This window comes from Poecilia mexicana, unplaced genomic scaffold (genome assembly GCF_051168715.1).
Source record: "Poecilia mexicana isolate PSO_F unplaced genomic scaffold, ASM5116871v1 scaffold_13, whole genome shotgun sequence".
NCBI lineage: Eukaryota > Metazoa > Chordata > Actinopteri > Cyprinodontiformes > Poeciliidae > Poecilia > Poecilia mexicana.
This window is the reverse complement of record NW_028263382.1, coordinates 14,568,828-14,580,526: the sequence shown is the minus strand read 5'-3', so window position 1 is coordinate 14,580,526 and position 11,699 is coordinate 14,568,828. Positions and strand designations below refer to the sequence as shown.

Here is an 11,699-nt window from a genome sequence, read left to right as displayed (position 1 = left end):
TGGCAGACTACGTCACCTTTAACCTCAAACGGTGTCTGCAGACATTAATTCAAACTGCTGAACATTTTGTGTGACGTTTTTGTGCCTATGTGCTGTATGTTTGGTTAGGTCAGGACATTATGACCTATCATTTTCACTTTAGACCACATTCGTCCAAAGAGCATGGCTTAGTAAGTCAGTTGTTTAACTTTAAAAACGATGCTTTAGGAGAGAGAAAGCCTTCTTCTTCTAAAAAAGTAATTTGGGTTGCAACAAGTGATTATTTTATTAATTGATTAATCTATCGAGTATCCTGACTATTATTTGGATAATAGAATGATCACATTTTGGAGATTTTTAATTCAAGCCTTTTTTAAATCCAATATTAAAAGATATAAATAAATAATTAAATTCCATTTTTGCCTTTCTATTTGCCTTAACATCAATACAGGATAAGAATTATTTATTTATTGTTTGTATTAACTGATTAGAGGTGCTTAACAGGACATTTTTAATACAATCTGAACATGCATAAGCTAAAAAATATGCCACTTGAGGAGTTCTGGGTAGAACAAATTTACAAAGGCTTTTAAAATCTTTTTTGTTCTTTCAGCAAACAGTCTGCATACTCAAATTAACGGTATACTAAATTAGTTGACGATTATTTCAATATTGGATTCATCATGATTAATCAGATTAATTGTTTCAGCCCTGAAAGCATTACCTGCTTAGTCCTTTTCTAAGTGTACTGACATGATATTTATGTTTTAATAAATAATGGCATAGTGGAATGTATTGTGTTTTTGTGTACTTGAAAATTTATTAAAATCATTTTAAGACCAGGTAAAGACCAAATATTTTTTTAAATTTTCCCTAACATCTAAAAACCCAGATATAAAAGAGGTAAATTATTTATATTTAACCATTAATAATTGGATTTTCTGTTATCCGCTCCTCTGACATCCTCCTTTCCATCCGTCTCTCCTCAGAACCATGTCTGTCCTAGATGTGAGTATCCCGAAATTTGATGGACCTGATCTCCTCAATGTTGAGGTTGTCCTGAACCGCTCTGAGCTCTTTCGAGCAGAGTGTAAGAGGCTCATGTCGGAGTCTGAGAGCGCATGTATCCGTATGCAAAATGGTGACAGTAAGCGCCTTGGTAAGTAGGAAAGGACGGGTTTTGTGGTGGCTCATGTTTAGAATTAAAGGAAATTGCTTGCTTGCAATTGAGCTGTGATCTTTTTCTTTTCTCTCCCTGATGTTCAGATCAGCGGGTCAGAGACATTCAGTTTTTAAGGAAGGAGGTGGAGATGAAGCTCGAGGAGCTTATTCCAGAGATTGATGCCCTTGAAGCCTTACAAAGCAGAGTGGTGAAGGCCCTGGCGATGAACCAAGACGCAATGAAAGTCACTCTTCTCTGTCTGGAGGCGAGGTGAAACCACCAAATCAGAAGCGAACGGCCTACCTTTCTCTTTTCCGTCTTAAGCATCTGGCAGCTGTCCTGAAATGTCAGTAACTTTAAGCTTAAACTCCCAGCTGTTGAGTGAAAATGTTCTGCTGTGTGGCTTGCAGAAGGAAACGGGCCCCTTCTGACAGGGTGCATGATGCGGTGGACGCCGAGCTGCTGAAAGAATGTTCGATGTTTCATGAAGTGACAGGTCTACTTCAGATTGTGCTAGAGCAGATTGCTGAGCAGATACGGTGAGAACTCTGGCTAATATCTGTATATCGTTTTGACCTATAATGATACTACTGAATGAGTATATATATATTTTATAAACAGGAACATGAAATGACACTGATATTCTTTGATTACTCCAGTCTGGACAGGTCTGCTAAGTTCTACTTAGAACAGGATCTGAAGGAGAAATTTCAAGCTCAAAACATTGACAACTCTTGTGCCTTGATGACCGTGCAGACAATCCCTAATCTGCCACTGTCCAAGAAAAACATCACTATGCTGTCAAGGTAAACCATCAGCTTCTTGTTCCCAGAAAACAAGAAATTTTATAGTATAGCTACTCTAAAGCCTGTTATTTGAAGCCCTCTTTATTTATTACTTTAAATGCACCTATTACACAAAATAGTAAGCCCCTAACAGGCTTGAGGTAAAAATTGGAATTTGCAGACAGAATGTTGCAAGCATTTGTCATCCATCCATGATTCTACACTTAATTTCTTATACCTGCCTGTTGTGGTGGTGAGCTGTGGGGGTTTGGACAGGACTGGACATTTGATCAAAATGCAACAGAACAGCACACAAGGAGACATGTTAAGCTAATGAAAAAGTAGCCATTTCATTGTTCTATTGTGGGAGGAAGCTGGAGTACCTGGAGAGAGACGGTATTTTCAGTCCAAGCTGTTTTTATGGTTTTCTTTCCCTCTCCCAGTGCAACAGTTAGCCCAAAGCAGTGGGAGAACATCTCAGACCTCAACATAGCCAGGGCCGAGCAGCAGAAGAATAACTCTTTGTCCCTGCGCGCTCTGGTGGAGTCTCTGCTGGCGCAGTCGGCTGACGACATGCAGAAGCAGTTCAGGGCTACTAATGAAGCCTTGCAGCTCAACATTCAGCTGATCAAGGCTGCCAAGACCCAACTGGAAGATAAACTTCCCAAGGTAGGGCTCAATGTGCGGTTTATTTAAGGAAGATACAAAGAGATGTTACAATACAGAGAGATTTATGTTCTTCGTTTGTACCCTGAACAAACGAGGAACATAAATCTATGACATGGCCAAAACAATGCCGATGTCACTAACGGTGTTTTAATATGTATATCTTACGAAGAGAATAACTTCAAATTCCATGGATTTTCTAGTAAAGTTGTGTGGTCAATCAACTCAAAATAGTGTATCACTATATTCTGAATACAGTCTGATGTAGTCTGCTTCAGAAGTTGGTAATAAAACAGCTTCATGGCATTTAAGATACACAACAGACGTGTCAGGGAGAGAAAGTTGTGGGCAAGTTAGAAGAGAAAGGTTTAGTCACAAACAGTATTCCAAGATTAGAAGGAGAGTATGGCATGTCGCTCTTCACCAAAATTGACAAGGTGTGCATTAATCAGAACAGCAGCCAAGAGAACCGTGGTAACTCTGGAGCAGCTGCAGAGATGCACAACTATTAGTATAGCATGTAATAGGACAACTATTAGTTGTGCAATCCCCAAATTTATCAAATTGAAAGTCACTGTTGAAAGGGATCAAAGCAAATATGTGCAACGAGGTGATCTGGTTGGGGGGATGTTAGAATGGCTCAGTCAAAGTCCATACAAAAACCTAAACTAGAATCTATGGCTTCACTTGAAAACCACTCCTCATCCAAAACTTTTAGTCTTTAGATGCGTAGATCTGGTGGAGACATACCACCAAATACACGCAGCTATAAGGACAGTAAATGGATAAGGTGTGGACTCACAAGAGCATGGAGGGGGCAGAAACATTTCTGTTCTTTGTCTGTAACCAGACAAAGGAAATGCATACTTTTGTTTTGTTTTAGAATAATCCATAACTGCCTAACAGTTAGCAGAGCTGTAGGACAGTTATGGATTGTTGTTTATCACCAGAAACAAAAGAGAATTATTAACAAAATCAATAAAAACATATCAACAATAAGATGAAATCAAGAAGTGATAATGAGTTATAGTAAGTAAATGTGCTCCGTATTCAAAGGAATACAGAGCACATTTGCTTGCTCCGATACTGTCTCTGCAACTTGCTTTAGATTTATTGTCTAATTTTGTATCTTTGAGACTGCAGGGATTGATGGTTATTATTATGGGTGCTTCTCTCTAGGTCATTTGTGAGATTAGCAACCTTCAGAGGATCAGAGAGGATCTGCTAGCAGCCATCGCAGAGAATGAACAGTTCTTGAGTTTGGCCCAGGCCCGGCTCCTTCTGCGCAAAGAGAGGCCTGGCAAAGAGCAGTGTCTCGACACACCCCAGATCCAGCTCCTTGCCGAGGTTGAGCAGCTCAACCTTCACATCACCAAGTGAGTCCTGCAATATGATACATGTTGATTGATGTTGTTTGTGTGCTTCCATTTGCTTCTGAAAACAACCCAAGTGCTTAGAAAAACACCCAGCCATTTTCAGCAATAAGTTCATGTTTTTTGGTGTGTGGAAAATGAGCCATTTCAAAAACCTTTTGAGCTTAAAAACCCAAGTGCCAGCATGTTTGGTCAGCTGGTTTTACTGCTGCATGTGCCCTGTAATGACTAATAGAAAAGACGTGTGTTTTGTTGTTCACTTACCATCCAGAAACCCCTTGCTGCATTCTTTTTGTGGTTGGTTGTGCAGGAGGCTCTACTTCTGCTTTTCAAATTTGTATAGTTGCATATTTGTGTGTCTGATTGCAGGCATTTTCACAAGCGAGTGTAAACATTGAGTTGGGATTGTGGCCAGCAACAGCTTATTTGGATTTAAAGTAATAAGAGACACTAAAACAGCTCATTCTGGAAGAAGCTCTAAATAGGCAGAAGTGACCAGACTGAAATTTCATTATCTGAGAAAGATTCTGTGCAAAAAGTGTAATGAACATGTTTTGATCTAACCTGTTAAAGGAAGTATAACAGATCATCTTTAAAATGATTATCCTCACACTTTTGTCATAAATCAATATTATTTACAGATCCCTTTCCTGTCCTGCTGTACCTGATACTGTCATCTTTTAAGGATATTTCCTATTATTGCTATACAGATGATATCCAGTTCTTTTGTCTTCCAAATGAAGTTTTGAAACAGTACATCTTTACTATAGTAAATTAAAAGCTGCATGTCTGCAAGAATTTTTCTATAGTTGAATGAAGAAAAAACTTAAGTAATAATCTTGTTGGTTCCAGGAGTAGTAACTGTAAAGATAAAGCTTATCCTCCAGCCTCTTGGTTATTTGACTAAATCTTCATTTAGAAAGTTTAGGATAGCCTTCGACTCATGTTTTATATCTGAAAATCATGTCAAATCTCCGTTTCGACCCTGTTTCTACCATCTGCTAAATATTGCCAAGTAATGTCTGAATGGCTAAAATTTCTAGAGCTTTAAAGTGAGTGCTACAGGATTTAAAGAAATACCGAGCACATTTACCGGAATATTACTGGAAACCCACCGTCCCATTCCTAGTTTCATAGATGTTTTCAGAGTTCCTGTTCATAAGAATTGCACTTCAGAGCTCGTCATGACATGGGTGTTTGTTTTTTATTCTGTTCTGTCAGACTACGTGAGGAACTGGCTCTGTCTGAGGAGGAGCAGAGGGCGCTGGTTCGCTGCCAGCTGGAGCTGCAGGAAAACATCGAGATCAAAGCCAACTCTCTCTACATTGATGAGGTCGTCTGCATGCAGCTTAGGGAGCCCGTCGTCATTTGCCACGTCTGACCAATCAGCAGCAAATCTTCATGTGTAAATGTTATGGATACATACAGGCATGTAAAATATGTCAGAAAATAAATACAGTTATGTAAAATACCAATTTTCTTTACTCTGTGACTAAAACTTTTCTCGTTTAAAATCACTTACTAAAGCTTTTATGTCGGCACACTGCCTGGCAAAACTAATTATACCTTTTGAACTTTTTCTGTAGTTTGAGACTTTTGTGTGAGACACCAACACCAAAGTAGGGGTTTATTGTGAAGTGGAAGGAAGGTGATGCATGGTTTGACATTCTGACTCATCAATAAACTTTTTTGGACTTTCAGTTGCCAGGACAACTAAAAGGTGTCATGGCAACAGATACCTGAGCTGTGGATCTTTGCATCTCCTCTAGTTACCATGAGCCTCGTGGCTGCTTTCTCAGACTAATCCTCTGTTTGAACGACTTAGTTCATTTCTCTTTCTATTCTCAAATGATGGATTGAACAAAGCTCTGTGAGGCGTTCAAAGCCTTTCAAATAGATTTATAAATGTCACAAAACAGATGGCTTATACTATGCCAAATTACACACTGGTGAACCCAATTTTTAGATTTTAATTTTTAGAAAATGTTTTAACAAAAGTTATAAACATGCAGAATTTCCCTTCCAAATCACTACTTTGATTTGGACTCTAATAAAAAACACTGGTGGAGGACACTGTAAATCTAATGAGACAAGACTTTTTACAACTTTTTAATACATTGAGCAGAAATAGATAATAGATAAAACTGCAGTGAGTGTGTAAATATGACAGTAGGGTATGGAATGTGAACTACTGTAGTTTATGCTCCAAACACAAACTAAAAGACCAAAGTAGTTGTTGACTTTTTAAAAGACAATATTTTAAGAAATGACATAATGAAAGTACACAAAATTCACAATAATGGATTGTTTTAATTGTAGTTTCGTATTCATAAAAAATATATCATGAAACCAAATATTGTTTCTTCTGTCAGGATGAATTCACACTTTCCTTTGAATGTCAGGAGTTTAAACAAGAGGGAAGCTGATGTCTCTATGGCACTATTGTAAATACATTACAAAATTTGATTTCCCGGTTTTACAGGCTGCTAGAAAGTTTTGTTTTATTTTCCTAGTAATGTCAGAAGATTTGGAGGCATGAGTGTATGCTCTAGTTCAGGGGTGCCCAAGTCCAGTCCTTGAGAGCTACCATCCTGCAACTTTCAGATGCATCCCTGCTTCAACACACCTGAATCAAATGAATGGCTCGTTATCAGGCCTCTGTAGAACTGATCCCGGTCTGTTGGAGTAAGGATACTTCTAAAATTTGCAGGATGGTAGCTTTCGAGGATTGGACTTGCACACCCCTGCTCTAGTTAATATATAAATCTTAAGCGTGCCACAAAACTGACACAAGTATTACTCGAACGTCATGGCAATGACAAAATAACATTACTTAATCTCATGCTATGCCATGCAGAGCTCTGTCTGCAGTGATGAAGATAAAACTCAGCTGAGGAACGGCGAGGTGGGAGATGCTAAAGCTGATACTGTTGCCTTCTTTGAATAATGTAATTAATTACTATTTAGTCACTTGAGGGATTTGATTGGGGAATAAATAGCATTATAAAATTCATCTTCAGATCATTACTTACGAATAACTAAAACAAGTGCTGACACACCAGAACACTGTGGACTTCACACCCGTCATTCCAGTACAGACATAATATTCAAAACATGGACACAACAGCATCGTCACTCATATGACTTGAAAATACACAACATCCCATAAGAGATGATTCAGCTGAAAATAAAAATGACAAAACAAATGTAAACACACATTCTAAGATGGCAGCTGAGACAATGGATGGCCTTTGTGTTTGTCATTATTCTCAGGAGATCCATTCATAGGACTTCTCTCTGTCCTTAGCACTCTCTGGCTTTCAAGACAACATTGACTCTGCATTTTGCCTACAGCACAAAAAAGAAGAAAAACACTGTTATCAAAGGAAATATTTAGCATAAATAAAAGAAAACCTGTGTGATTTAGGAATTTTACCTCATGCCATTTCAGTGTTGGGAGCGGCAGGGCCAGGTGACAGTGTGGGCAGGTGCTGATCTGGTCCTGGTCTCCGCTGACCCACGGACCCTGTCTCCCTGCGTGTGATTGGGAAGTGGCTTTATAAGCACTTCTCAGCTGGTCTTGACTCTGCTGTTTGAATAAGTCATCTTCATCCTGCCACTTTTCTTCTTTGGTGTCAACCTCTTCATAGAGCTCTTGATAACACCTCAGCTGCTTGTGAGAAAGAAAGACAGACACAGATACGTGTCAAAGTGAATTCCTGAGACTATAAATCCTAATATTACTGTGGCGATGCAGGTCAGGATCAACAGATGACAAAACACAACATTTAAGTCTAGAGTCTTCTATCAGTCCACAATAAAATTCTGTTTTCTGAATTTCATGACTGCATAAATTAAGTGAAATTTATGTTTATTGAGTTATATTAATTCCATGTATTTTCTGCGGTAATATTATGTTTTGAATTTTACAGTATTAACTGTTGATATTTTACAATTTTTTTTTTTTAACCATAAATTGCATTGATTATTTTTACAGTGTGGGATTAATAAAAGGTCTGTTTAATACCTGCCCAAAGGTAAATTAGCCTCAATGGGAAAAAAAATCTGGTCAGATAAGAACTTTTTAGATGTGTGAAACATGGTAGTGGCAGTAGCATGCTGTGGTGACCAGGGATATTGAACCCAAAAGACTTGCAGCTGCAGTTGGAGCAAAGTGTGGTTCTACAAAGCACTGGCTCAGAGGGGCTTCATACAGATACATGCCACACTTTTCAGATATTTACCCGTTAAAAATAAAGTTAAATATTGCATCCTTTTCCTTCCACTTCACAATTACACATTACCTTGAGGTTTATGACAATACTATGGCAAAATATGAATTATGAACTGCATAATCTACATTGGATCAAACTGTGAATTGGACACAGTTTGGTCCAATTCACAATTTCTTAAGGAAATGTAATGGAACATGTTTAACATACCTCATGACGGTCTATCTCTTTTTCCAGAAATGATCTCCCACAGTTTCTACAGCTCACTGTGTTCTCCGCTGAGACAAAGAAGAAAAGCTCAGGTTAAGCAGGAGGGAAATATATTCTGGGCATTAAGTGAGTTCAGGGCTGAACTGGTCCATTTCAATACTTGTATTTAATGCACTGCTGAGAGTTTGAGTCGAGTCCTCTTTATCGGCAGCTGAGCAGGTTGAACTGTGCTCTGACTGGTCAGTCAGTTTGACGTAGCGACCGCAGTCCTTGCAGAGCTCCGTGCGACTCCCACAGACCACACTGTGCTCCTCCAGCTGCTTCCACGGCACCTCCAGCTCACAGAACGTACACATCTGCAGACGCTCCGGACACTCCTCCGCCTGGAAGCAGAGCACAGTTGGAAAGATCCATTTGCTCTGTCGCACACGCTGATACATTTACTCTGTGTCATGATCTGACAGGAAATTGTCTTTTCAAATAACTCCCAACAGTCTGCATGAGCTTTCTGATACTGGTGGCTAAGACCTGCATGCAGAGAGATCATAATGAAGCATAATAGTCCATCCATACAGACAAAGCTAACCCTTGAAAAATAATATCCAAGCAGTTCTTTCTGACTGATATTACACTACTTAACTACTTAAGTAGTTGAGGTTTACTTTTTATAAACTATATTTAGGAATAGCATAGTGAAGTATACTTGCCTTACACTGAAAAGCATAAAGAGAGTTCACTTAAATTGGTAAATTCTAGTCATTAACTGGGCTTTGAAGCAAAGTCCATCAGTTTTTAGTCAGTTAAAGTCAAGTTGAGGTTCATGTAGAATTAGAGATACCAAAAATACAGCTGTTTTTTTTTAACCATAGATTTTACTTTAGTTGCAATATCATCTATTTGTATCTCATTCCTGGCCCTAGACGTCTTTAACCTCAACTTTTTATAAATGTTTCAGTCCAAAGCAGCAAGACTGGATGTATTTGAACAAAACAAATGGATGTAGAAAGACATCAAGGTTGAGATGTGAGATGTTCCTCCACATGACATTGTACTGAACCTTCTTATTAGTTCAAAAGAACTCACCTCATGATCCTCAAGGTGACACCGTTCAATCTTCTTGTTGCATTTGGAGCATTTCACCTTTAGATGGACAGAAATGGTTCAATAAGAAATAACTACATAAGCGTCATTCTGCAGGGAAAATGTTGGAAAAAAACAAAGTGGTGTAGTTTATACATCTGGGCGGATGATCACCTTGGTGTGCTGCTCCTCTCTGTGCTGGCTCAGCTGGTCTTTGGGGACAGCTTCATCACAGTCAGGACAGACACTCAAAAATCGTTTGCAGTGGGTCTCATGCAGAGGGAAGTTGGCCTCTGCCACCTCCTTGTGGCTAAAAGAAAAAAAAAAGCACAAGCTCAGGAGAAAAATACTTAAGGATAACTTTAAATTATTTTATGACCTGGTAAAGATTGAGAGTCTTTGAACCAGGAAGTTCTCTTATCAAGGACCGAAAGCTCCACAGGGTTATATCGTGTAAGCCTAAAAGTGGAGTCAGGAGTTACTGGAGTGTCATAACAACATGACTCCCTCTGATCAGAGGGGTAGAAATCATTTAAAACTTGAAAGTTAACTTATTGTTTACTCTGACCAGCTGTTTCACTGAACTACAGAAAAGTTACCCAGCGACTCCAAATATGTCATTTCAAACTTAGGCCACATAGAAGTGAAACCTTTCTTTTTGCACCTGCGCTCCTTTTAGCCCAACAATGCATTTAACTTTCAGAGCATTGAAAGTTAAATGCTCTCAAACATTGAACTTCATGTTGGGCTGAGATAAGATAAAAACGTGAACAACTGGTTCTAAAACCAAGGCGTCTACACCTTGGTTTCAGAACCTTGGTTTTAGAACCAAGGTGTAGAACCTGTATTCAGGCTATTTATGTTGGTAATAAAACAAAACGTAAATCATTCATCGTTCAATGCAGTTCTGTGTCAGTTCTTACCATGTTTCACAGGTTCGGGTTGGTTCTGTGTTTTCCATCGACAGCTGTTGCTCAGAGTGGGAAGAACTGTCTTGAAATGTCAACGCAAAGTTCAATCACGTTTCTCCGAAACAGAAAGTGAAATCATCTGCTCCGTCAGGCTGCACGTACTCCGATTCACCAGCGGGAGGCGCTGAAGGCTCTTGAGTGGTGGTTTGTATTGACTGCTGTATTTACTCACATATTACTCACATATTAACGTTTCAAATACCAAAAAGTCAAATACAGTTGCTGCTTCCGGCTTCACCAGGTGTGACGAAAGAAACAGAAGCACAGAGTTTCTAGCAGACGCCCTTTATGACCAATAATAACTTGTTTTTTTAAAACAAGAATCAATTCACCAGAATCTATTTTTTAGTTATGGGGAAATTATGGCTGCTTATTAGAACAGCACCTGTTAAAATTCTTGAAGCAAAACTGAAACGGTTTCAGTAATCAGTTTTGTTTTTGTCCAAAGTAAAAACTCAACAGCTGAATACATTCTCACATCTAAAAAGAAAGCAGAGCTTTCTTTTTATCTCTACTGTTTCTTTCTTTTTATCTCTGTCTTAGGTTTTGTGAGTTGAGTAGAAAGATTTTGGGTTTGCTGTTGCACGTTCCTTTTGGCTTCTCTTTTTTGATGAAAAGAATCCTCATGAAACAGTATGAGAGAAAACTGAATTTACATTTTAAAGCAGCAGGTTTCTCAGATAAGATGGGTTGTAATTATTATTATTTTTTCTTGTTTAAAATTAAATTCCTGATTTAAAAGAAACAGTTAATGTCATCTGACTCTGCTGCAAACCAGTTGCTGAGAGGATATTCTCAAATCCAGACATCATCTGTCCTAAAATGTGTTATTGAGTTATAATGGTGCATAATATTCCACAATTCAGTTTAATTAGAGAGCATCATTTCATACGTTGTCATAAATGTTTCTGAATTCATAGTTATGGTGATATTCAGCTCCTAATTCTTCTTAAGTCAATCCATCTCCTTACAGTACAATGCAGTCAAACTGAGCTGATTATAAAATAGGAGCTGGTGTCAAAGGTCACCGTCCGTTCCTTGGTGGTTATAGTGATGTGGAGAAATTCATACAAGAACGCAAAAACAAAGCACACTTTATATCTGCATTTATTTGGTTATGGGCTCCAACCTATGAACTACAAAATGATAAACAAGAGGATTTTAGATTTACGTTCAGTACTGACGAAAAAAGACAAGGTAGCAATAGTCCCGGTTAAAGTCATCAGGTTTCCTCTTTGTAT

General features: G+C 38.5%; 2 protein-coding genes across 3 annotated transcripts; one reads left to right on the top strand and one right to left on the bottom strand.

The window, feature by feature from the left end:
* The first annotated feature begins 972 nt into the window (after positions 1-972).
* tekt1 (tektin 1) lies at positions 973-5,440 on the top strand. The gene is made up of 7 exons (XM_014981099.2): positions 973-1,138; positions 1,246-1,411; positions 1,552-1,680; positions 1,801-1,947; positions 2,370-2,595; positions 3,772-3,968; positions 5,187-5,440. Exons 1-7 carry the CDS (start codon positions 973-975, stop codon positions 5,344-5,346), a joined length of 1,191 nt encoding a protein of 396 aa, XP_014836585.2. The 3' UTR covers positions 5,347-5,440.
* An 815-nt stretch (positions 5,441-6,255) lies between these two features.
* On the bottom strand, positions 6,256-10,538 carry xaf1 (XIAP associated factor 1). Of its 2 annotated transcripts, none has more exons than XM_014981128.2 (7): positions 10,411-10,538; positions 9,662-9,797; positions 9,491-9,547; positions 8,568-8,790; positions 8,408-8,475; positions 7,402-7,638; positions 6,256-7,313 (listed from the first exon to the last, which is right to left on the bottom strand). In XM_014981128.2, exons 1-7 carry the CDS (start codon positions 10,446-10,448, stop codon positions 7,269-7,271), a joined length of 804 nt encoding a protein of 267 aa, XP_014836614.2. In that variant the 5' UTR covers positions 10,449-10,538; the 3' UTR covers positions 6,256-7,268. The 2 variants fall into 2 exon arrangements, with proteins under 2 accessions (XP_014836614.2, XP_014836615.2); XM_014981129.2 differs by having other exon boundaries at positions 7,402-7,635.
* Positions 10,539-11,699: the final 1,161 nt, after the last annotated feature.